We start from the raw sequence: 25,050 nt of genomic DNA on the forward strand, positions 1-25,050 counted from the left end.
CAAAAAGTAGGCATCCTGTGGTGAAAAGCCTCTTTTGTTGAAAAAGGGACAAGGGTTAAGGCGAAATATAGAAGGGTAGAAATGCAAATGAGAAAAATAAGATTTTTAAAAAAGCATTGGCAAAGTTAATATGTCTATACTTTCTAAACATGCAGTGGCAAAGCTAATGGGTCTGGCTGTTGTTTTAGGAAATGTTGCTCCCAGCTGTCCTGGAAGAAAAAAATACTATAATAAAGGAGCCTCTTGGGCTACAACAATGGGAAGGCTGGGTGTAGGGGCCTTTTTTTAACAGACTGTATTAGTAGATTGAAGCTGTATTCTCAAAACAGAGTACTATAAAATGAGGTAGAAGAGTAACTTTAGGTTGCCCATGGTAAAATTCAAAAGCAACAATAGCAAAGTATTGCATAATAAATACTTCTCAGTTTTGTTGGTGCAGCTGTGCGAAAGATTACTTGTGTGCATGCCATTACTTTGTAAACAAAAAGCTGAACATCCATCAATATGTCATCAAGACTGCATAGTATAAGAAGAAAACATTCTAAGTTAATGGAGTGGGATGTATGAAAATACATGTTGGCTATACCTCAATGATTGTAGCTAAGACCTATTGAAAATGGTGCATAACTGCTAAGAAATAAAATAGCTACAGAAGTTCATGTCTTGTCTGTATTTGTTTTTAAGTTTGAAAGATTTATCAAACACATTTGATTATTAAATAGCTTCATAAAAAATAGTTGACAACAAATCAGTTCAAAATCATCAAGTTGAAACAATCAATTACACATTGTCACACGTGTCAGAGAAAATAAACTCAAGTACACTTGTCAGTGTTTAACAAAGAATACCATATTAAAACCTATGCATAAAACTACTAATGCTTAAAATATTAATTAATTAAGTAGAGGAAGGGAGGGTTACAATATGGATTTTCACCATATTAAAAATATAAGACAGTGCACAACCTAATCTGAACAACAAAAAACATAGACCTCATACTATTATGAATACAGATAATGAAAACTTATTACAAAAAGTGATAAAATATGAAACACCATATTTAGGAGGGTTAAAATTTCTCTCCAACCATTGTTTTAAAAGTTAAGCTAGATTTATTTGAAAATTGTGTATTCAGTAACCATACTAGCTTTTTGTTAGTTAATACCAATGAGAGAATAAAAAATGATGTATCTAATGTGTGATTGAAACAAATTGCATATCACCTTGCCTTAAAGGAAACATTGGTAGCAATTCTTCCCATTGGCTGTTATTTAGCTTGCAAAACATCAATCAATCTATTATCAGGTAAATTGTGGTTCCAAACATTGAATAAACTGCTAAGAAATATGTTTATGAACTTTAAAGGAGTACTAATTTGAAAGTGTTCATTAATTTGTTTCCATAGTTGTTGCTGAAAACTATAATATTTGGACAGAAAAATAACTTATCTATTGTTATTTTATGACTACATTTGCAGGAGAAACATTTAGACTCATTTGATGTATTAATATTCAAAACTGATTTTAGCTTTACAAGCAAATTATTGTAAATAAAGTATAATGTTTGAGTGGTATTTGCTGCAAATTTCTATATTAGAATTTGATCTGGAAAAACTTGTAGTTGTTAAACATTCAGATATAATCATTAGGGTTGTACATTAATATATACATGAGATTTTTGCTTGTATCAGTGTTTGAGTATTTAGCATCCTGCATTGAATGCCAATAATCTCTTTTATAACGGAGTCAAATAAATTTTAAAGGAAGGAGGCAGTCATATATTTTATTTGAAAGTCAGAAAAAGATAAAGGAGCTGAATCCTAAAACAATTGAGGAAGCTACATTATTCATCTGTCTCTCTGGGACCCATGTGACGTGCCCACGCAGGGAAATCCTTGTAATTCCTCTGACTTGTCCTGGAGTGTGTATGTTGTTTTTTCAAAGAAGTCTTCTCGAGTCACAAGATAGTGGGACTCCACCTTTTGTTGGTAATGCGCATGGGCTTCATTGTTAGATTGTTTTCTTACCACTGTTTGGTTTGAATGTGTGTTCCCATGCTCTAAAATAGATCAATGCTGTTGCGGTCTCCCTCTGGTTGCCATGGTTCCTTTCCCTCTGTCGGTATTGTCTGCGAGTGTGTTTCACTTTGTATTAGGCGAACGCCTGATATTTCGTAGAATCTGCTATCAATGTCCTGCAAAATACCCCTGGGTCACCCACACCAAGTCTGAAAACGTTGACTCTTGCCCGAATACGAGGAGGCCTCCTGCAACGTAGACCGCTCCTTTCAGTCAAAAAAGACCACCGGCCACTCAAAATGTTGCGCACCCCAGACCTCTTTGGCAAGAGATACAAACCCTGACTTCTACCCGCCCATCCCCTCCCTCCATGTGACACTACCTCTTACCACAAATTCCTAGGAAGTGCTTCCTCATACCATTTCAGGAGGACATAAATAAAAGACCTATTGAGGAGCACTTCCTCTTCGAAACTCTCTTCTCTGCCCACCGCTCTAGCCAGTATTTGTCCATGCTGAAGGGCATGCTCAAGCCAGCCCCTGACATCATCAAGGTGCAGGTGAAGGCTTGAGTAATCACTCCCCGATGTGGAAAGAAGTATGAGGCTTCCCCATCGGAACCCCGTACATAAGGGGTCAACTCCCTCCCAATTGGCCAGTAGTGCATACCCCCACAAATGGGTCAATACAGAGGGTACCATCGAGGCCCCATCAGTGGAGAAAGAAAGCAAACGCATTGGCTCAGCGGGCAAGCTTATTGTTGCTTTCCTGGTATGATCGGGTGTAGTATTCTCATGTCATTGTATTTGTCCTATGTTACCCTTTCCCTAGCTGCTCAGCCTGTGTGTGTGTTCTGAGTGGAATGTTGGTGTGTGGGCTATGTGTAGAATGCCTGGGTGACTGGATGAGGAGTGACAGTTGGTGAAAGGGGCTGAGCAGCTAGCAGGCTGCTCCTGGTGGGGCTGTTGATGTCAACTTACAGACTGCCTACAGGGCTTATACTGCTATTTATGATGATCTACAAGGTACCTGTCAACCTGTGAATAAACCTACATGGTTTACATCATACCAGCGTGGCATGAATACTACATCAATTTTGGCGACGAGGATGGGGTGACAATTGTTTTTCTTGCCTCCTGTGTGTGCTCGAGACTTTTCACTTTCTGTGCCGTTTCTTGCCCATCTAGAATGACTTTTCTAACGATGGTTATACACGAAAGAAAGATGTGGTGTAGAGCAGCAATATAAAGACTGTGCGGTAAGGAGACAAGCAAAAAGTACAAATTACCTCTGTAGGGACCTATATTACTTTAACATTGAATAAATCTAAGCTATTTTTATATCAAGATGCCAAAGAGGAAAATAGAAACTTCAAGGTATTATCAAGACATATATTTTATTTTTATTTTCCTTTTTTTCAGATAAATATATTTGAAGACATTTGTACAGCTGCACAAATGGCTTAGATTTATTCAATGTTAAAGTAATATAGGTCCCTACAGAGGTAATTTGTACTTTTTGCTTGTCTTTGTCTCCCCCCTCTGGACCTAAAATCAACTGGGAGAAGTCTCTCTTTTCTCTTTTTCTGTGCGGTAAGGAGAGGCATTTTCTGGAGTTGGGTTGCGAAGTATGCCCACTTTGATTGGACACATGTTGGAAATAAGTTTTAAATTCACTGTTTAGACAATTTATTCTCTGTGGGGGACTAAATGATAGCATTTGAAAAATGATATCCTACGAGGTTTGAAGTTAACATGCCATATATTTTGGATGCATCTTTTATCTGTGGGCAGCACTCATTACATGCCTGTTAAAAAATGTTTTTGAAACACATTTTGGAAAGTGTTTATGATTCACTGTTTGATCTAGACTTATTTTCGCAAATGTATGTTAATTATGCCCATATTACAGGTCTTATTTTAGGGTTGTTTATTTAAGGAATGGGTCTTAGTCCCATATTTTCACAGTTACAATTTTTGTATCCCCTACCTTTGGGATGGGAGTGGGTTTTTTGTTTGTCCCATGTCCTCACATTTTGTCTGCATTCATTTTCACGAAAGTTGGGTTTAGGGTTTGTTTGCCTTTTTCTCTGTAAGCTACTGTAACCTTACATGAGGGTTTTAAAACAAGATTTTGTTGATGCAAGGAGACATTTTCCATGCGTGCGTAAGACACCTTGGGCCGCACTTTATTTGTTGTTGTAGGGGATGGGTATTCCGTATCCATCTTTCATTCTTGTCTTTTGTTCCTTTCCCTCTCGTGGTGCGGTGTTTCTGTAATCCCTGGGAATGGCTTTTGACTCTCTTTTAAATAGTTAATTTCCTCTTCATGATGCAAGTTGTGTCCCTTTCATCTTTGGGGGATCACTGACATAATATGGCATACCAAAATATAGACTTACCAAAATATCGTTGACAAAATATAGAATGCAAAAATATCGACTTCCTATCTACAAACAGGTAAGTACAAAAATATCAAATCAAAGATATTGTTGTAAAAAATAGTTAGTCAAAACATCGATTTTTTTTAAATGTCTTAAAAGTAATTTAAAATGAATTAAATAATAAATATAATTAACTAAAACATACTTAAAAATACTTAAAAACCTTAACATTAAAAAATAATTAATGTAAGTTAAAAAAATATATATTTATATTTATATATATATATATATATATATATATATATATATATATATATATATATATATATATACGTAATATTATTCAAAAATATACATTATTTTTACCGTAGGATAGTGGGAGGGTAAAATGTACTATTACCACTCCAGTGAGTGCAACAGTAGGGAGAGCGTTGGATAGCTTAGTGGTAAAAATGACTATTCCCACTCCAGTGAGTACGAAAGTAGGGAAAGCGTTGGATAGCGGGAGGGTAAAAATAACTATTCCCACTCCGGTGAGTGCAACAGTAGGGAAAGCGTTGGATAGCTTAGGTGTAAAAATGACTATTGCCACTCCAGAGAGTGCAACAGTGGGGAAAGCGTTGGATAGCGGAGGGGTAAAAAATACTATTCCCACTCCAGAGAGTGCAACAGTATTTTCAAATGGTTCAAAAATCATCTGGCACATAGGCGCCAGATCATTATGTTGGGAAATTTTTGCTCTGAGGAGAAAGTGCTGAAAACAGGGACCCTGCAGGGCTCAAGTTTGAGCCCACATTGTTCAACCTATATATGGTTCCCTTGATCAAATTGATCTCTTCCTTCGGTATCACTACGATTGCATATGCCGATGATACCCAGTTGGTATTGGTTCTGGATAAGAACCAAACCAATGCGGAACTGGCTCTGAGGGAATGCCTATCGGCAACCTTTACGTGGATGACGAACAACTACTTAAAGTGTAACTCTGCGAAAACAGAAATTGTGCCTTTTGTACCCAATAACTGTTTCTCTCCTCACGACTGGTGGCCCAGGAAACAGAGGCTCCACCAAAGACTATCAATGCAGTACGAAACTTGGGTATCAAATTTGACAACACCCTGTCCTTTAAACAACAAGCCAAAGAAGTGGCAGGTGTCTGCTTTAACATCAAAAGAGGTCTTAGAAAATTCTTTGGCCTGCTCCCCCTGAGTGCCAGACGGACGGTTGCAGTGGCACTGATAACATCTAGACTAGATTACTGCAATAGTCTGTATGCAGGGTTAAATAAACCTGCCCTGCACAGACTCCAGATGGTCCAACATGCTGCCGCCAGAATGGTCCTCAGACTGCCCAGAAAATCTTCGGCCTCTGCTGCATTAGATGCCCTACACTGGCTCCCGGTACAAAAGCGCATCCTGTTTATGGTCCTTACTATCACCTACAGAGCTTTCCATCATCATGGTCCATTGTACCTGCGCATGTACTTTATACAATATCATCCGACGCGGGAACTTAGATCCTCCACAGCGAATCTGCTCCTTGTTCCTAGATTCAGGCTGACGACCAAAGGAGGTGAATCCCTAGCAGTTCTCGGCGCCAAAGCATGGAATAAACTACCTCACTTCCTCTGGGAAGCCACCACGGAGCAAAGATTCAGAAAAATGCTGAAAACATGGATTTACACACTGTCAGACACAGGCTGCAAAGCCCTGCTATGATCCCCCTCTCCAACATGGGCAGTCCAGCTGTGGTTATCTGCTGGCAATCAGGAGTCCAGCTCCAAGATGCTCCTTGGAGTGGTAGCCCTTCACATCACATCACATCACAGTAGGGAAAGCATTGGATAGCGTAGGGGTAAAAATTACTATTCCCACTCCAGTGAGAGCAACAGTAGGGAAAGCATTGGATAGCGTAGGGGTAAAAATGACTATTCCCACTCCAGGGAGTTCAACAGTAGAGTAAGCGTTGGATAGCGTAGGGGTAAAAATTACTATTCCCACTCCAGAGAGTGCAACAGTAGAGAAAGTGTTGGATAGCGTAGGGGTAAAAATTACTGTTCCCACTGCAGTGAGTGCAAAAGTAGGGAAATCGTTGAATAGCGTAGGGGTAAAAATTACTATTCCCACTCCAGTGAGTGCAACTGTAGGGAAAGCGTTGGATAGCGTAGGGGTAAAAATTACTATTCCCACTCCAGAGGGTGCAACAGTAGGGAAAGCGTTGGATAGCGGGAGGGTAAAAATTACTATTCCAACTCCAGTGAGTGCAACAGTAGAGAAAGCTTTGGATAGCGTAGGGGTAAAAATTGCTATTCCCACTCCAGTGAGTGCAACAGTAGGGAATGCGTTGGATAGCCTAGGGGTAAAAATTACTATTCCCACTCTTGTGAGTTTAACAGTAGGGAAAGTAATGATTTAATATAGTAATAAAAATAAATTGAATATCAATACCAATAAAAAATGTAATTACAATTAATTACCAATTTAATATTATGTAATAATTAATCAATTGGAAATACAAATTTTATTAGTTATCAAAGTTAATCACCTATTCATAATTAATTAACAACTAATTAATTTTCAATAACAAACACTAATTAATATTAAAAATGAATATCAATTAATAATTAACAATAAATTAATTATCAATATACAAAAAGTATTTTTAATATGTCATTAATTACAATTAAATAACTTCCCACCCTATACCCCTATAAACCCACAATCCTCTACGGAAAATAAATTCATACAATTATCATAATTATCAATTAATTAATAAAAATTAATTACCAATTAATAAAAAATAATTTACAATTAAAAATTAATTAACAATAAATTAGAAATCAATACCAATAAATAAATAACAATTATTTACTTAATTACAATTAAATTACTTCCCACCCTATTCCCCTATAAACCCACAATGGAAAATAAAGTAATAAAATTAACATAATTATCAATGAATCAATTAATAAAAATGAATTACCAATTAAAATGTAACAATAAATTCAAAATGAATACCAATAAATAAATACAAATATTTAATTAATTACAATTAAATTACTTCCCACCCTATTCCCCTATAAACCTACAACCTGCTACAGAACTAAAACGCAAAATTAAATTAAAAATAATTAGTCATTTCTAAAAATTAATATTTAATTTAATATAATTAAATTACTTCCCACCCTATTCCCCTATAAACCCAGAACCCGTTACAGAATTAAATTACGCAAAAATTAAATAACATAAAATTCATTACTCAAAATAAATTGCAAAAATAATATACACTTTTCACACATATACTAACATACAAAACACTTTAAAAAATTCGATATTATAAAAAATTCGATATATTTTAATGCCTATATTATATACCTCGATATTTTGATTTTCTATATTTTGACAATCGATATTATATTACTTACCTTCAATTCACTATTTTTAACCACTATATTGTGTCCATTCGATATTTTGTCCATTCTATATTTTTACTTCGATATTATGGCCATTCTATATTATTTTTTTATAGTATGTCTAGCTACCTCTTTAGGTTGTGGACTAATTACTTTTGATGTTCTTTCATGTTTATAGTTTTTGCATATGTTTTGTTCATTCTTCTGTTCATTAGGGAAGAGGTATGTAGTGGAATGTTGCATGTGTGGGCTATATGTAGAATGCCTTGGTGACTGGATAAGGAGTGACAGTTGGTGAGATGGGCTGAGCAGCTAGCAGGCTGCTCCTGGTGGGGCTGTTGATGTCAAATTACAGACTGCCTACATGACTTATACTGCTGTTTATGATGATCTACAAGTTATCTGTCAACCTGTGAATAAACCTACATGGTATACATCATACCAGCGTAGCTTGATTACTACACCGGGCCTACTAGGACAAGATATCCCAGATGAACACTGTAAGGGAGGGCATGAAAATAGTCTCAGAGAGCAAGCTTATTCCTAATGACACCAATTGATGTGCCCTCGATTCCGATGACTGTCGCTCGGGGTATCAACTCCTGTGTGCTCCATCACCAACTCACCTGGCTCTGTGTCTCCAACTTCAAGCCAGATGTTCAATACCATCTCCTCAACCTGCTTCTTGAGGGGGAACATCTCTTTGGGCCACAGGTTGATGAGATGTTGGAGAAGATAAGAAAAGGACACAGTGAAAGCGGATAAGGAGGAGTTGATCAAATCCAGAATGATTGGACCAACTGACTCTGCCACCTGGTTCAAAATCTTAGGCGGGGTAGGGCCTCTGGGCAACCCACTCTTAACGAGTGCAGAGGTGGTCTGAAATGACTCATAGTCCATTAAGGGAAAGGCTTTTAGAGAATGTACCTTACTCCATGTGTAAAAATCCTCGGGATGAGGGGTGGTGTGACTGTCGGTCGGAGCAAAAGATCCGTAGAGCGTTTGAATTTTGTTATAAAAATATTCTGCAAGTTCATTGCAACGTTGGTTCGTAATTATGGGAGTATCAGTAATTTTTTTGCAGTTCGAGATGCTTCACGGTGGGAGTTTGCTGCTAAATTTATTTCTTCAAAGTAAGAGGGATTTTTTAATTATGGGCTTGTTGATTTTAATAGCCTCTCTATATAACTTTTTCTTGTCCTTTCTCCGAACTCTTTCAATTTTTTTACAGATTTATTTTAATTCTTGGAGTTTGGGGGTATACCAGGCCGTTCTATTGAGCCCTGTTTGATTGTTTTTGGAAGGACCTGATCTAATGTCCCCTCAGTACAATTTTTGAATCTCTCATTGGCCACCACCGAATCGATGTAAATCCTATTGAGAAATGGATGTTGTCACAGTCAAGTAAAGGACTCCCAAAAGTTTCACAATTGATGTGGCTTTTAAAGATGATGGTATTGCCACCCGCTTTACCAGTTGCCCTATCCAACCTCTGTATTACGTAGTCAGGGGGAAGGACCTGGACAATGTCGGGCTCTGAGCCTGCGTTCAGCCAGGTTTCAGTGAGGAACAAAACATCAGGGCCTTCATCCATAAGCAGAGTGAACAGCTCTGCAGTATGTGCAGGCAAGAATCTGCAATTTAATAAAAGCAATTTAAAATGTTTGTCGGGGGTGTCGCATTGATTGGGAGAGGGTGACCAGAATCTGAATGAACAGTGTGCGCAATTGGTAGCTGGACTACTGGGAGCAATGGAATGAAGACAGTTTGATCCTGAGGGCGGGTTTAACTGTCTAACCTGCTTCTCGCTATAATAGTACTTATCTGATGTGAAAAGGGCAGGGGTTCCCCTCCGGACGTGGATGGCGTGCCAGCGGCACGCCCGATGCGCGCTTCCGTTGCGCAGTCACGTCATCGGGCTCTTAAGAAGCCCGAGCAGGTCCAACGACTAGAGCGTTGACCTTAGTAATGGCAGCTGAAAGTGTGTTGTGCAAAAGCCATCAAACAGTACCGGTTTGCCTCCCAGAGCTATAACCCAGCTCCGTTGATCACAGCACAATGATTCACAATGACTCTCAAGTAAGAACAATATTTTCAAAGCAGAACAGTTAAAAAAACAGATTCCCATACAGATTCCCAAACAGTTTACAAAAGGTCTAGATTGAATTCAATATTTTTTTTAAAGTAATGAGGAATCTGCGCTCCCCTAATGCCTAACGTGACTCGTGGCAGCTTCAGTTAATGCTGCGCGGTCGCATCATCGGGCTCTTAAGAAGCACGAGCAGGTCCAGCGACTAGGGCGCTGACCTGAGTAATGGCGGCTGAAAGTGCGATGTGCAAAAGCCGTCAAACAGTACCAGCTTACCCCCAGAGCTATAACCCAGCTCTGTTGATCACAGCGCAATGATTCACAATGACTCACAAGTAAGAACAATATTTTAAAAGCAGAACAGTTAAAATCCAGATTCCCATACAGATTCCCAAACAGTTTACAAAAGGTCTAGATTGAATTCAATATTTTTTTTTAAAGTAATGAGGAATCTGTGCTCCCCTAATGCCTAACGTGACTCGTAGCAGCTTCAGTTAATGCTGTGCGGTCGCGTCATCAGGCTCTTATGAAGCCCGAACAGGTGCAGCGACTAAAACGCTGACTTGAGTAATGGCGGCTGAAAGTGCCAGTGCGTTGTGCAAAAGCTGTCAAACAGTACTGGCTTGCCCCCAGAGCTATAACCCAGCTCCATTGATCACAGTGCATTGATTCACAATGACTCACAAGTAAGAACAATATTTTAAAAGCAGAACAGTTAAAAAACAGATTACCAAATAGATTTCCAAACAGTTTAAAAAAGGTCTAGATTCAATTTAATAGTTTTTCTAAAAGTAACGAGGAAGCTGCGGTCACCTAATGCCTAACATGATTTGTGGCAGCATCAGTTAATGCTGCGCGGTCGCGTCATCGGGCTCTTAAGAAGCCCGAGCAGGTCCAGCAACTAGAGCACTTTAATGGCGGCTGAAAGTGCGTTGTGATACAGCCGTCAAACTGTACCACCTTGCCCCCAGAGCTATAACCTAGCTCCGTTGATCACAGCGCAATGATTCACAATGACTCACAAGTAAGAACAATATTTTAAAAGCAGAACAGTTAAAAACCAGATTCCCAAACAGTTTAAAAAAGTCTAGATTCAATTCAATATTTTTTTTAAAGTAACGAAGAAGCTGCGCTCCCCTAACGCCTAACATGACTCGTGGCAGCATCAGTTAATGCTGGTCCTTCCTGCACATCACTGCTATCTCAGGTTTGAGGTATGTGGTAAACACTGTCAATTCCAGGTCCTGCCCCCTGAGTCCTCACACCACCATGAGTGTTTACCAAATGCCCTGCAGTGGTAGTCACACACCTGCAGAGACCGGGGAGAGGAGTTGGCCTAACGGCTAGGGTGGTTGACCTTGAATCTGGAGAACTAGGTTCGATTCACGGGAATGGCGCTAAACATCGTTTGATTCTGAGCGAATCACTTAATCTCCCCGTGCCTAACAAACAAAAAAAAAAAAAAAAATTCTGAATCGTTTTTGGCCACTATAGGTGTGGCAGGGTATACTCAGACATGAGTCCCTTGCTCACTGCACCATCAGGATTCAAGCAAGCCGGGCCGACGACGGCTGAAATGCCAGAAACCGGTCCCCGGAAGCTTGTCTCCTTTCTGGTGAAGAATTGGCTTGGTAGTTTAGTCTGCCCTGTTCCCATGATGCACTGGGCCAGGGACAGACTGATTTGCATCTAGCCAGGTTCTGAGCTGGGATGGTGCAGTGAGCTAAATAACGGTGATGGAACAAGCCCTGATCTTTGGACTGGGTAATAGTGGTCTGCTTAATTCAGACACTCTGTTCATCACCACCCCCTTTTCTGAATCGTTTTTGGCCACTATAGGTGTGGCAGGGTATACTCAGACATGGGTCCCTTGCTCACTGCACCATCAGGATTCAAGCAAGCCGGGCCGACGATGGCTGAAATGCCAGAAACCGGTCCCCGGAAGCTTGTCTCCTTTCTGGTGAAGAATTGGCTTGGTAGTTTAGTCTGCCCTGTTCCCATGATGCACTCGGCCAGGGACAGACTGATTTGCATATAGCCAGGTTCTGAGCTGGGATGGTGCAGTGAGCTAAATAACGGTGATGGATCAAGCCCTGATCTTTGGACTGGGAAAGAGTGGTCTGCTTAATTCAGACACTCTGTTCATCACCACCCCCTTTTCTGAATCGTAACGTGACTCGTGGCAGCATCAGTTAATGCTGGTCCTTCCTGCACATCACTGCTATCTCAGGTTTGAGGTACGTGGTAAACACTGTCAATTCAAGGTCCTGCCCCCTGGGTTCTCACACCACCATGAGTGTTTACCAAATGCCTTGCAGTGGTAGTCACACACCTGCAGAGACCGAGGAGAGGAGTTGGCCTAACGGCTAGGGTGGTTGACCTTGAATCTGGAGAACTAGGTTCGATTCACGGGAATGGCGCTGAACATCCTGTGATTCTGGGCGAATCACTTAATCTCCCCGTTCCTAACAAAAAATGAATGTGTGCCCTCATGTAATGCACCTAGTGCTATGTATAGCGCTCTGATACCCGCTTTGGGTCAAATTCGCGCTGTATAAAACTCTGTGAAATATAAAAAAGATTGAACGTCTCCTACTTGGACGACTGATTGATAAAGAGCACCACTCAGCAACAGTGTTGTTCACACACCCTGGCCACCGTCAACCTCCTATGTGACCTGGAGTGTGCAGTCAGCACCATCAAGTCCAACCTCCAACCCATGCAGGTACAACCTTACCTACGGGTGATCTCCAATTCTGAGTTGGTCAAGGCCTACCCCAGCGCTGCAAGAGTGCAGTCCTTTCAGACGTTGTTCCACATTTTCAAGCCAAATCAGCAAGTCATAGTGTGGACAGTCATCCGCCCCCCCAAGCATGATGGCCACGTGTATAGCCATAGTCCTTCAAGTTACACAAGCACCAATCGCAAGAATGCTTTTATCATCAATGGTCCCAAATGTAGGGCCATTGGGGCGATCTAGTGTTGATCAGCTGCCGCACCCATCACTCTCTACAGTGGTGGAACACCAACAACTTGTTGCACAGCAGGCCTTTTCATGACCCAGTTATGCAGGTGACTATTACAACAGACACCGCGCTCACCTAGTGCAAATGTAAATTGTAAATTGATACTTGTATAGCGCACTACTCACCCGCAAGGGTCTCAAGGCGCTTGTACGAATACCGCTGTGGAACCCATCCTGGCTTTCCCTGTGAGGTGTCCACTCCTGGGCAACCCCAAGGTGGAGACCAGGCATCCTTCGGGTTGTGGGGGCCGTTGTGGAGATTAAGCAAGCTATTGCCCAGAGTTGCAGAGTGGGACTCCATGATTGGAATAGGCACCGAGGCGAGAATTATCAGGTCCGTGGAATTTTTGAGCCCAAGACCCGCCGAGGCAGGGAATTGAACCCTGGTCCCGGGCTAGACCTCTGCATCAGGGTCTGCCGCTCTAATCATTAAGCCACACTTCTCCACACGTCTCTGCAGGACCTGACTGTCCAAGGTCAATGGGTGCCCACTCACCAGTATCTCCACGTCTACTGTCTGTAGCTGTTAGCCATCCACATAGCATTAAAGGCCTTCTTCAGCCACATTGCAGCCAAGGTAGTCCTCATCGTAACGGACAATATGACGGCATGTATTATCTCCAAAAGGATATGGTATCTGCTCGCCCCATCTTTCTCAGCTAGCCCAGACCATCTTTAAATAGGCTCTCCACCTCAGGATGCATCTACTGGCCAAGTATCTCCCAGGAGTTGATGGCGGCTTCGCCGGCATCCTCAACAGGATGTGGTAATAACTCCCCGAGTGAGAACTTCACAGACGAGTATTCCTCCTGTACTTCCAGCGATGGGTGTTTCTAAACATAGACCTCTTCACCACAGCAGAAAACGGCAAATGCCCAAACTTTGCCTCCAGGTTCCCACACCCACAGCAATATGGATGATACAGTCACTTTTACACCTCTCCTCCTCCTTCCATTTGTAGTGCTTAGACTTCTGCGAACGTCTTTCAGTCTCACCCTGGTGGTTCCCAGCCTTGGTTCACCACTCTCCTCAACCGCTCGATGGTCCTGCACAAGTGGCTTTCCAACAGGCTGGACCTTGTCCCGCAGAACCATGGAGAAATCAGGCACCCGACCCTAGGTCACTCAACCTTGCGATCTGACTCCTAAGGTCCTAGAATTGGTTACCTTAAACTATCTCCTGAATGCATGTGCATTCCCAAGTGAGCATGCAGGCCTACTACTCGCACCTGCTATACTACCAAGTTGAAAAGGTTTGTTCACTACTATCACTCAAAACACATCTGATCCCTTGGCAGCCCGTGTCCAACACATTGTCTGTTACATATTGGATTTGCAGACCTGTAGGCTAACCTTCACTTCCATCTGCTTTCACCTAGCCTCTGTAGCTGCCTACCTCCAGAGTTGGCAACACATTTCCCTTTTTAGGATTCCTGTCATTAAAGCCTTTATGGAGAGTCTCAAGAGGGTCATTCCTCCACAGGTTCCCCTGGCTCTAAAATGGAATATCAATATTGTCCTCCGCTTTTGCCCCTACATTCCTACCGCCTTCAATCCCTCTCCTGGAAGGTGGTGTCTCTTGCTGCTACCACTTCATTCATACATGTCAGTTAGCTTCAGGCTTTCACCCTGGAAGACCCATTCTCTCAGGTTCACAGGGATAGGGTTGTCCTGCGCACCAACTCTAAATTCCTTCCTAAGTTGGTCTCTTCATTCCATCTGATACAGTATATAGAGCTAACACTTTTCTTTCCCCTACCTGACTCATTTGCAAAATGGGCTCTCCGTACCCTTGATATAAAACAAACACTGTACCATATGGACAGTACTAAGTCCTTTCAAAAGGTGCAACAACTCTTTGTTGACCTTTCCAAACCTTATAAAAGTACTGCTCTGTCTAGATCAGGCATAGCTAGGAGTATTCTCAAATGTATTCAAACGTGCTATGCAAAAGCCAAGAAAGGTTTGCCTACGCCTCCTAGAGCCCACTCAACATGGAAAAAGGGGGCCACTATGGCCTTCCTAGGAAACATTCCCATAGCTGATATATGCAAAGCAGCTACTTTGTCCATACAACATACTTTCACAAAACATTGCTGTGTGGACATATTAGCCCGCCAGCAAGCCAACGTTAGCCACACTGTACTCGGAACGCTATTCCAGTATACTGCAATGCACACAGGCTTGCTACTGATTTTCAGTCTATGTACAGCATGTGTATCTACAGCCACACATGCCCGGAACAGGAAATATTTCTTACCCTGTAAGCATCTGTTTATGGCATGCAGTGATCTGGATTCACATGCGCCCACCCACCTTCGCCTTTGGCCATTGCAGTAATCTTTCATCTTTACTCTTTAGTCATTACTCTCTCGGTCTCATAAGGTCATCTCTTTCTCTGTCCAATATCATTTCGCTCCTTCTCCATTCTCACCTGCCATGTGGGAGAACAACGATGCCCATGTGCCTTACAAATTAGAGGTGGAGCCACACTGCCTCAAGACTCAAGAAGACTTCTTCGAAGAAAAAGAACTTCCACACATCCGGACCCAACGTTAGATGGCAGGAGTATGCACAGAATGTAAATCTATAGCACTACATGTCACGGACAGATGCTTACAGGTAAAGTAACATTGTCCTTTGTTTAGTAACCAATAGTAAGCCTGTCTTAATAAAAAAGCTTCATGATATAAGAGGAAATCTGGATATTTCACCCCTCCATACTACTTCCCAACTTTAAGTTTGGCTAAAGATAATATTGAATTTTTACTATTCCATAAAAATTTGGAATAAAGTGAATCAATCTTCCTAAATAAGGTGGATAGAATATTTAGTGCTATGATAGCAATGGTATATAGTGAAACAACACCATTTTTATGGAATCTAATCGTTCATTAGACATTTTGTTTTCAGGGCTATGAAGGATCCCACCTAGTTATAAAAGACTCTAGTTTTAGAATGTCCTTGACATTTCTCTAACTGAAGTGCTAAACCATATATATAAATATTTTATTTTAGAAGGAGCCCAGGCAAAGCCTGAGGAGTTGAACATGTGTTTAGTACGGAATTTGTTTAGAGGACAAATCTTTGTTTTCTCAGACTTTTATATCCTGAAACCACAGACAATGAGCTAATTTCCTGCAAAGTAGGTACAAGAGAGATTTCAGAATTGGGAACAAAAAGAATATCATCAGCATATGCTGCTAATTTTAATTGATTAAGACACCTAGTATAAACCAGAAATTGTATGGTTTTAAATAAAAAAGGATTCTAATGCTAAAATAAATATCAGGGTGGATAAAGGACATCCCTGACATACTCCCCTATTCAATATAAAATAGTTTGAAGTTACAATCATTAACACAATCTTAAGTTTTAGGCAAAATATAAAGAAAAGAGATCAAAAATATTATTATGGGACCAGAACTTCAAGAGTTTAAAAATAAAATGTCATCCTACTTTTTCACAAGCGTTTTCTACATCAATAGTTTCTGCATCAAAAATACTTTTGGGTTTCCCTAGGAAAATCTCCCTTTTACAGTCAGTAAGTTTACACAAAAATGTTCTAGGTGTGATGCTACGATTTCAGCAAAAATCCTATAATCAATATTTACTAGAGAAATAGATCTATCAATTTTACTTAAAGTGTAGACTTTGTAAAATCATAAATTGCAGCATCTTGATATGAGCCATTTGCATAACCAGTGGGTGTAAAATAATAGAATAATTCAAATAATTTAGGAAACATAATAGTGTAAAAGTGAGAATAAAACTACATTGAAAAGCTGGCCCGGCCAGGGGCTTTACCTCTTTTCAAGAGAATCTGTTCTGATTATTTCCTCCACTGAGATGTTTTGTTGAGAAGAGAAAATGTTTAATGCATTTCTGACAGATTTCTTAGTTTAATTCAGATAGAATTTGAAATCTTCATCCTTAGAAATAATATCTTATATATAAAGATGATTATAACATTTAGCAAATCCATTCACAATATCTTCATCTTTGTAAATAAGAACTCCTTGCCTATTTAGCAACAATTTCACATTCTTTAGCTCCTTTCTAGTTATAATAACATTTGCCAATAACTGACCCATTTTATTTTGACCCATATGAAATCTTGCACTCCTCTTAAGAAAAATACAAGCATTGTCAGTGGAGACCTTGTCCAAATGTGTATTGGCTTTAACCAAATCTTTTAGTTCCTCCTTGGAATTTGATTTATAAAATTGATTTTCAAAATTCTTTGTTATTCAAAGCTGCTTTAGATTCATAGACCATATTTTTCTTTCTTGAAAACTCATTTTATTATAAATTCACAAGCAGCTGTCTTCAAAGTATCCCAAAATCATATGGATTGATGATTTCATTATTTTTTTTTTAAATAAGGAGATAAAATTAGAATAATTTAATAGTGAGGATGTTAATTCTTCAACCACTAACATGTTATTTTAAATGGAATAAATCAATATCTGTGATCATAGCATGATCTAATATCAGAATGGATCCATTTTCAGATTTTTCTAAGTGTTGGAACAGAAACCTACTAAGAAACATACGATGTAGTCTGTATTGAGAGAAATGTGCAGGATTCTCATTTTGTTGGATTACAGAGACTTCAGTAATCAACCAACGATTTCTGATTAATGGTTGAACCAAACTATTTTTACTATTTAGGTACAACTTAACTTTGTGATTTCTATATGTAAATGGATGTATAATTTGACTCCAGTCAGATCCCAGGGCAAAGTAATGATCAGCATATTATAGGGATTTCTCAGTTATTTCAGGCCGAAATTCATAATCCATGTGTGCTGAGCCATATAAACTAAAACAATAACCAGAATGCTAATAATAATCAGCACAACAACAATCCATCTACCATCAGTATCTATTGGCTGTGATTTAAAATTAGCATAACAATATTTGCTACACAAAATAACAGTTAAATTTTTTTTTGTAGCAGGGAAACAAAAAACTTACCAACTTAAAATCTCTGCAGTTTCTGTACTTGTATATATCTGACAAATGATTTTCTAGCAGTAATACAAGGCCAGCTCTAAAGTTGGGAAAGTGAGAAGGGACTCTGTTGTTTATGGAGATGTTATTCAACACAATTCAGATTCATAGCTGTGAATATTAGGTGTTTACATATTCCAAATAACAGACAAAGTCTGAAAATTATCAACAGGAAAGATGTTGTCAGAGACAACGTTGTGTAAAAATAAACTAGAAAGAAGAAAGAAACTAAGGACTAAGAGCATTACATGGTATAGAATTGGGGAATGAGGATAATCAGTAGCAGAAATAGAGAGAATGAACAGACAGTACAAACCAAAAGAATGATGACTGAAAAGCATACTTTCAGTAGAATATGAGGATAGGAAGTGAAGAAAGCACATTACGAAGGCGACATATCCAAGGGGCACACAGGTGCGATAATGAAAGAACAACATGGTGCTTTAGCCAAGTTTTGTTTCCTAACAAGATAACGTTTTTTGTTTTACTTGTGCCACATTGGTGACTTTAAATAGGTCAGTATATTCCAGAAATAGAATAAATATATCTCTTGGTTTAGAAAGAGTAGAGGAAAAATTATTATTTCATTCTATGTGCTGCTTGGATATTTAAAATGGAGAAATGTGGCTTGTCTAGCAGCTTGGGTAAGAAGGTAACCATAAGATAAAAAATTACTGTTGGGTAAACATAGGGGTTCTTGTTACAAGGAAACTCCATGTCAAGAAACATATTTTTATCCATATCTCCGCTTGACACGCTGCAATGAAGCTAAATTGATTAAGCTACAAATTTACAGTGTTTTGAAAAGGAACCTCTAGTGCAGTTTGTCCTTAGAGACCTGCGTCATTTGTAAACCTTTGCTGCTTTATAAGTGGATGATGCTCAACTGTGCTTCAGTCTTTCCAGCAAAGACTTAAAAAGTTAATTTTTAGAAGAATACTACTAGGATACCAGGCTAGTTATGATGGAATATTTCCTGCAGCTGAATGTGTGATGTAGGATCCTGCAGATTTAGGTAGAAATCCCCACATCTTCAATACCATCTTTTTGTGTCTTTCTAACAAAAACATTGCAATACCGTCCTGAATTAATCAACAGGGATATCTCTATGAGGTCACTCTTGACTGAGGGATGTCGGACAAAGGAATTCTCTACATGCAAAATGCAATGTGGAGAAAAAAGGAAACCAATATTTGTGCTAATGCATCTATCCACAGTAATTACCAAGTTTAGGGCAGTAGACATATACTTGAAAATCTATGATTTGCATATATTTTCATGTGCAGACATATAGATTTTTGCCAGTCCATAAAATGCAGACCCTATGAAAATAATAACAGAATACCTGCAATTCATAAATGTCATAATTTTTATAAGAATGTTTGTCATTCAAATAAAAATGTGCATTAGAAAAATTGTGGTTCTTTTTGTTAAAGTCTAAATCGAGCATGTGTTGTCTTCTCTGAATAGCCTCTGTCAATTGTAGTATGCTGTGTGAGTTCAGCCCTCTATTTATTTTATCTCCATAGTGGGCTGTAGCTCCTTTCTTAACTTTGGCAATATGAATGTCTCAAAATTATTGTGCAGCCTCAGGGCTCAAGATACAATAAGGCTCCTGAAAAAAGATGCTTTACAGCCCCAATACAAGATGCTACAAGCGAGCATCAGATCGTAACAAATTACCTTAAAAATGCCCTTGATGGTAGGTGAAGGAAATAGTCCAAATGACAAACTGTCTGTCTACATGGAATTTCTAAAAATCCTTGGACCAGAGCTGCATAGTATTTACTGGATGTGAATACAGATTTGTTTTTTATCAGAGTCTCCTTAGCAAAAGCTTATATATTGATTGTTCGTAAAATCTGTTCTGTGTCACTTTCACCCATTTAAAATATCACCTACATTGATTTCTCAGCAAGGTTAGTAAAGCAGTTCTGCAAGGATCCTCAGTTTCTGAATGTGCTGTGTTATTCTTCCAGATCTCTTTTCACAGATGCAAGCCTGGGCCCTGGGAACTTGAAAATGATTGACACAGCCAAACAGGTAATTCTGGTGCTTTTTGTCTTCATCTTGTTCAGATGCATTTCAACATAGTCATTTTATTTCCTTTCACTGTTAATCAATCATACCAATTACAAGAATAAGATTGCACATGTTTTTGCCGGTGTACTGGTGACGGCCTGTGGTCTGTATATTGGATTAAGCAGTACAATATGTTCACATGTCGGCTGTTACCTCTGGTGCATCCAAAGAAATGTCTAACTCTCATGAGGTTCTTAAAATCCAGGCAAGGGGTCCACTACTCCAGCGGAGCCCAAGACTCAGTTTTCCTGCTGTTGGACCATCTAACAAATATACAGACTCGACAGGGCAGGCTGGTTTCTTTGTGAAGTGACTTTTCTAAGGCAATTGAACTTAACCGAGCAGTTAGCAAAGGTTTGTTGTTTGAAAGAATTAATGTCTCATAGCAGGAGTTTGTTTCTTGAAAAAAATGCAATGTGCCAAGTTGCAGGGGGGGGGGGGGGTTCCATAAACTTTGGAATTGCTGTTTGATATCTTTGCCCTAGACCACCATTCTTCGCATGGCAATTCTTGGCAGGGCAACTTAGTGACAACTGACCTGCCATAAATAAGGTGGGGGCGAGCAGCACTATGACCAGAGATCTTGTGACATATGGGCTGCCAGGTCAGAGATTTCTGATGGCAAAGCTAGTTTTGGCTTCTTCACTGGAAACCCTGTGGTTTCCCACCTATAAATGGGGTTAGGGAACTCCAAATGTTGCCACACTTTGAATGGCCCCTCAATCCTAATAAGGCCAAGGGCATCAATACCTGCAGTGTTTTCATCTCTGAAGTGGAAATTATTACTGTACATCCCTCGGTGCTTACCCTGCCTGTCTTGAAAGCACCAATGACTTACTGGTAAGCCACTATCCCATTCTGATGCTGCTGAGGAGTTCCGCGGTCAGTAATAGTAACTGTGATCTCAAACCCATCTGTTGAAGATTTTCTTCCTTTGCCGTTACCTTTGTTGTGTGGTTGCTGCTGTTTGACTTTGACTTTGCTAATGTCTGGTAATTTTTCAGAATGTCTTTTTATCCATTTTGCAGAGTCTCTTTTATAATAGTTGCTTTCAACCCATGAATAATAAATTCTCGTTGAATACAGTTTTACATTAAACACATGTTCATTATTAGTAACATGAAAAATACCACTTTGTAATGGGCAGGTGTCTACATTTCCTCTATCCCCGTTTAATCCTCTTGTTCTTCTTGGGTCCTCCTTGGGTCTGTGTTAAATAAGAACACTTTCCTGTCTTCCCTTCCTTATTTCAATGAAAATGAACGGCGGACTTAGGGCTAGCCGTCAAAGTGCTTCATGATCTGCTGTCTCTTCATCTGGGATTAACAGGAAGCACGAGAATGATGGAATCTGAAATTCACTCTGACTTTTGTAGGAACATTCTCAATATAAAATCCATTTATAAATGTATCAGAGTGTAGTCAAAGGACATTTAGAGAGGGGGACACATTGCGCTGTATGCTAGCCTGGTTATTGAAAAAAGAAAACCCTACACACATATATTGAGGTTGCAACAGGAAAGATGAAGGGTGTAACGTCTACTGGGCTGAAATGATCAAAGCAAGCAGGAGTAACTTGGCAGCAGGATACATCCAACCAAAAGCTTTACCTACACAGGAAATAATAGGCTACTTTTCAGAGTTGATAATGCCCAAAATATCAGGATGGCAGTGAGCCCAATATGAGGCCCAATTTTCAAAGGAAGAGCTCAAGGAAGCTGTCTCCTCCTTGCAAAAACATAAGGTGCCAGGAATCGATGGTATGGTGCTGGCCTGTACCAGGTCATACCCAAGTCCTTCTTAGAGATGCTACTGAGGGTATTTGAGGAACCCAAAGGATTGGGGAAACTTCTTCCGTTCCTTAGGGAGGCGCTGATCAATCTGAACCCTAAAACAGATAACATCCTCATGCATTTGGAATTTTATTCGCCTTTCTCTATGCTAAATTTAAATGTGAAACTCCTCAGTTAGGCCCTGGCGATCAGTGATTGGTACAACGGTACACAGGGATCAATCTGGATTTATCATGGGGAGGCGTACCACTCACAACCTCCGCTAACTAATGCATGTGCTGACATCTCTAGCACTCTCGGGTGATGAGTATGCTCCGACATCCTTGACATTGAGCGGCCTTTGTTTGGTGAAATGGAAGTATCTCTGGACAGTCATTGAGATGATGGGTTTCAGTCCTAGTTTCCAATACTTAGTTAGGCTTCTCAACACAAAACATGTTGCAAGAGTTCAAACTGAGGGGTGGATTTCAGATATGTGGCATTCAACAAAGATGCCTTTAGTCCACCATTTTGTTCAGCATGGCCATGGAGCTGATGGCATTCAGGCTATGGGCAGCCCTGGCAGTTTGGGAAAGCCAGGTGGGTGTTATGAAGAAGCTTTATGAAGACGGCACCCTAGTGTTTTTTGAGGGATCCAGCACACTTAATATACCTATCCTTGCGGAGCTTGGTAAAGTTTAGTTTCTAGATTGAGAACAAATGAGAGTAAATTAAAAAAATTCCAATTAGGTTTGGGGGACTGGGGAGAGCAGATCTTGACTATTTCCTAGTCTTAGGTCTAATCTGGGCAAATGACAGCTTTAGGAATCTGGGCATACAGATTACCATGTACGTGGAAGCCCAACATACTCTCAACTTCGGAAGAGTGGTGAAGGGGTCAAACAATCAAAGGGGTTTTGGAAGATGCTACCCTTATCAATCATGGGAAGAATATCCTTGATGCAAATTGAAGAATATCCTTGACGCAAATGGTTTTCTAGCTGAGGTGCCTTTACATCCTATAAATTCCTCCTATAGATTCGATGTGCCCCATACCATGTGGGGTGTTTTAAGAATTGCAGATTCATTTCCTCAGTGGTTTGGGTGGGAAAACATAGTAAAGCCCGTCACATTGAAGCTCCCATGGTTGAGGGGTGGTCTGGGACTCCCTCATCTTGTCCTATAGTATGCAGCTTCCCAGCTGCAGCACGTGATGCATTGGTTTGATGGGGGAGATGAGTAGGGGGAAAAAGCCTTCTGGTGGATCTAATCCCGCCGGATTTCCTGGCTCATAAGATGATGAGACAAAACTTTCTTTAAAATGTTCCATACTTGGTCCAACAAGTAGGTATAATACGGGAAAGAATGGTGCCCACCACACATAAGAGTATTTACAACAAGGGGTGGTGAGGGACAGAGTCTCTGAATTAAACAGAATACTCTCACCCAGTCAAGAGATCAGGGCTAGATCCAACACCGTTTTTTAGCTCACTGCACCATCCCAGTTTCAGAACCTGGCTGTATGCAAATTAGTCTGTTCCTGTCCCAGTGCATGATGGGAACAGGGCAAACCAAACTACAAAAGCCAATTCTTACACTGGAAAGGAAACAAGCTACCGGGGACCGGTTTCTGGCATTTCAGCCTCTTCGGCCCGGCTTGCTTGAATCCTGATGGTGCAATGAGCAAGGGACTCACATCTGAGCATACCCTTCCACGCTTAGGGTGGACAAAAATATTTACAACAAGGGGTGGTGAGGGACAGAGTCTCTGAATTAAACAGAATACTCTCACCCAGTCAAGAGATCAGGGCTAGATCCAACACCGTTTTTTAGCTCACTGCACCATCCCAGTTTCAGAACCTGGCTGTATGCAAATTAGTCTGTTCCTGTCCCAGTGCATGATGGGAACAGGGCAAACCAAACTACAAAAGCCAATTCTTACACTGGAAAGGAAACAAGCTACCGGGGACCGGTTTCTGGCATTTCAGCCTCTTCGGCCCGGCTTGCTTGAATCCTGATGGTGCAATGAGCAAGGGACTCACATCTGAGCATACCCTTCCACGCTTAGGGTGGACAAAAATATTTACAACAAGGGGTGGTGAGGGACAGAGTCTCTGAATTAAACAGAATACTCTCACCCAGTCAAGAGATCAGGGCTAGATCCAACACCGTTTTTTAGCTCACTGCACCATCCCAGTTTCAGAACCTGGCTGTATGCAAATTAGTCTGTTCCTGTCCCAGTGCATGATGGGAACAGGGCAAACCAAACTACAAAAGCCAATTCTTACACTGGAAAGGAAACAAGCTACCGGGGACCGGTTTCTGGCATTTCAGCCTCTTCGGCCCGGCTTGCTTGAATCCTGATGGTGCAATGAGCAAGGGACTCACATCTGAGCATACCCTTCCACGCTTAGGGTGGACAAAAATATTTACAACAAGGGGTGGTGAGGGACAGAGTCTCTGAATTAAACAGAATACTCTCACCCAGTCAAGAGATCAGGGCTAGATCCAACACCGTTTTTTAGCTCACTGCACCATCCCAGTTTCAGAACCTGGCTGTATGCAAATTAGTCTGTTCCTGTCCCAGTGCATGATGGGAACAGGGCAAACCAAACTACAAAAGCCAATTCTTACACTGGAAAGGAAACAAGCTACCGGGGACCGGTTTCTGACATTTCAGCCTCTTCGGCCCGGCTTGCTTGAATCCTGATGGTGCAATGAGCAAGGGACTCACATCTGAGCATACCCTTCCACGCTTAGGGTGGACAAAAATATTTACAACAAGGGGTGGTGAGGGACAGAGTCTCTGAATTAAACAGAATACTCTCACCCAGTCAAGAGATCAGGGCTAGATCCAACACCGTTTTTTAGCTCACTGCACCATCCCAGTTTCAGAACCTGGCTGTATGCAAATTAGTCTGTTCCTGTCCCAGTGCATGATGGGAACAGGGCAAACCAAACTACAAAAGCCAATTCTTACACTGGAAAGGAAACAAGCTACCGGGGACCGGTTTCTGGCATTTCAGCCTCTTCGGCCCGGCTTGCTTGAATCCTGATGGTGCAATGAGCAAGGGACTCACATCTGAGCATACCCTTCCACGCTTAGGGTGGACAAAAATATTTACAACAAGGGGTGGTGAGGGACAGAGTCTCTGAATTAAACAGAATACTCTCGATTTTGGCCACTATAGGTGTGGCAGGGTATACTCAGACATGAGTCCCTTTCTCACTGCTCCATCAGGATTCAAGCAAGCCGG

General features: G+C 40.6%; 1 protein-coding gene across 1 annotated transcript in view; it reads left to right on the forward strand.

Moving 5' to 3' along the window:
- Positions 1-25,050, forward strand: part of LOC147732447 (uncharacterized) — an 899,668-nt gene that overhangs the window by 869,120 nt on the left and 5,498 nt on the right. The window contains exon 21 of the mRNA XM_086956972.1: positions 19,920-19,983. Coding sequence (XP_086813098.1) covers positions 19,920-19,983 — 64 coding nt within the window. The remainder of the gene's footprint in view (positions 1-19,919; positions 19,984-25,050) is intronic.

Source organism: Lissotriton vulgaris, chromosome 2_1 (assembly GCF_964263255.1).
Source record: "Lissotriton vulgaris chromosome 2_1, aLisVul1.2, whole genome shotgun sequence".
Taxonomy (NCBI): Eukaryota; Metazoa; Chordata; class Amphibia; order Caudata; family Salamandridae; genus Lissotriton; species Lissotriton vulgaris.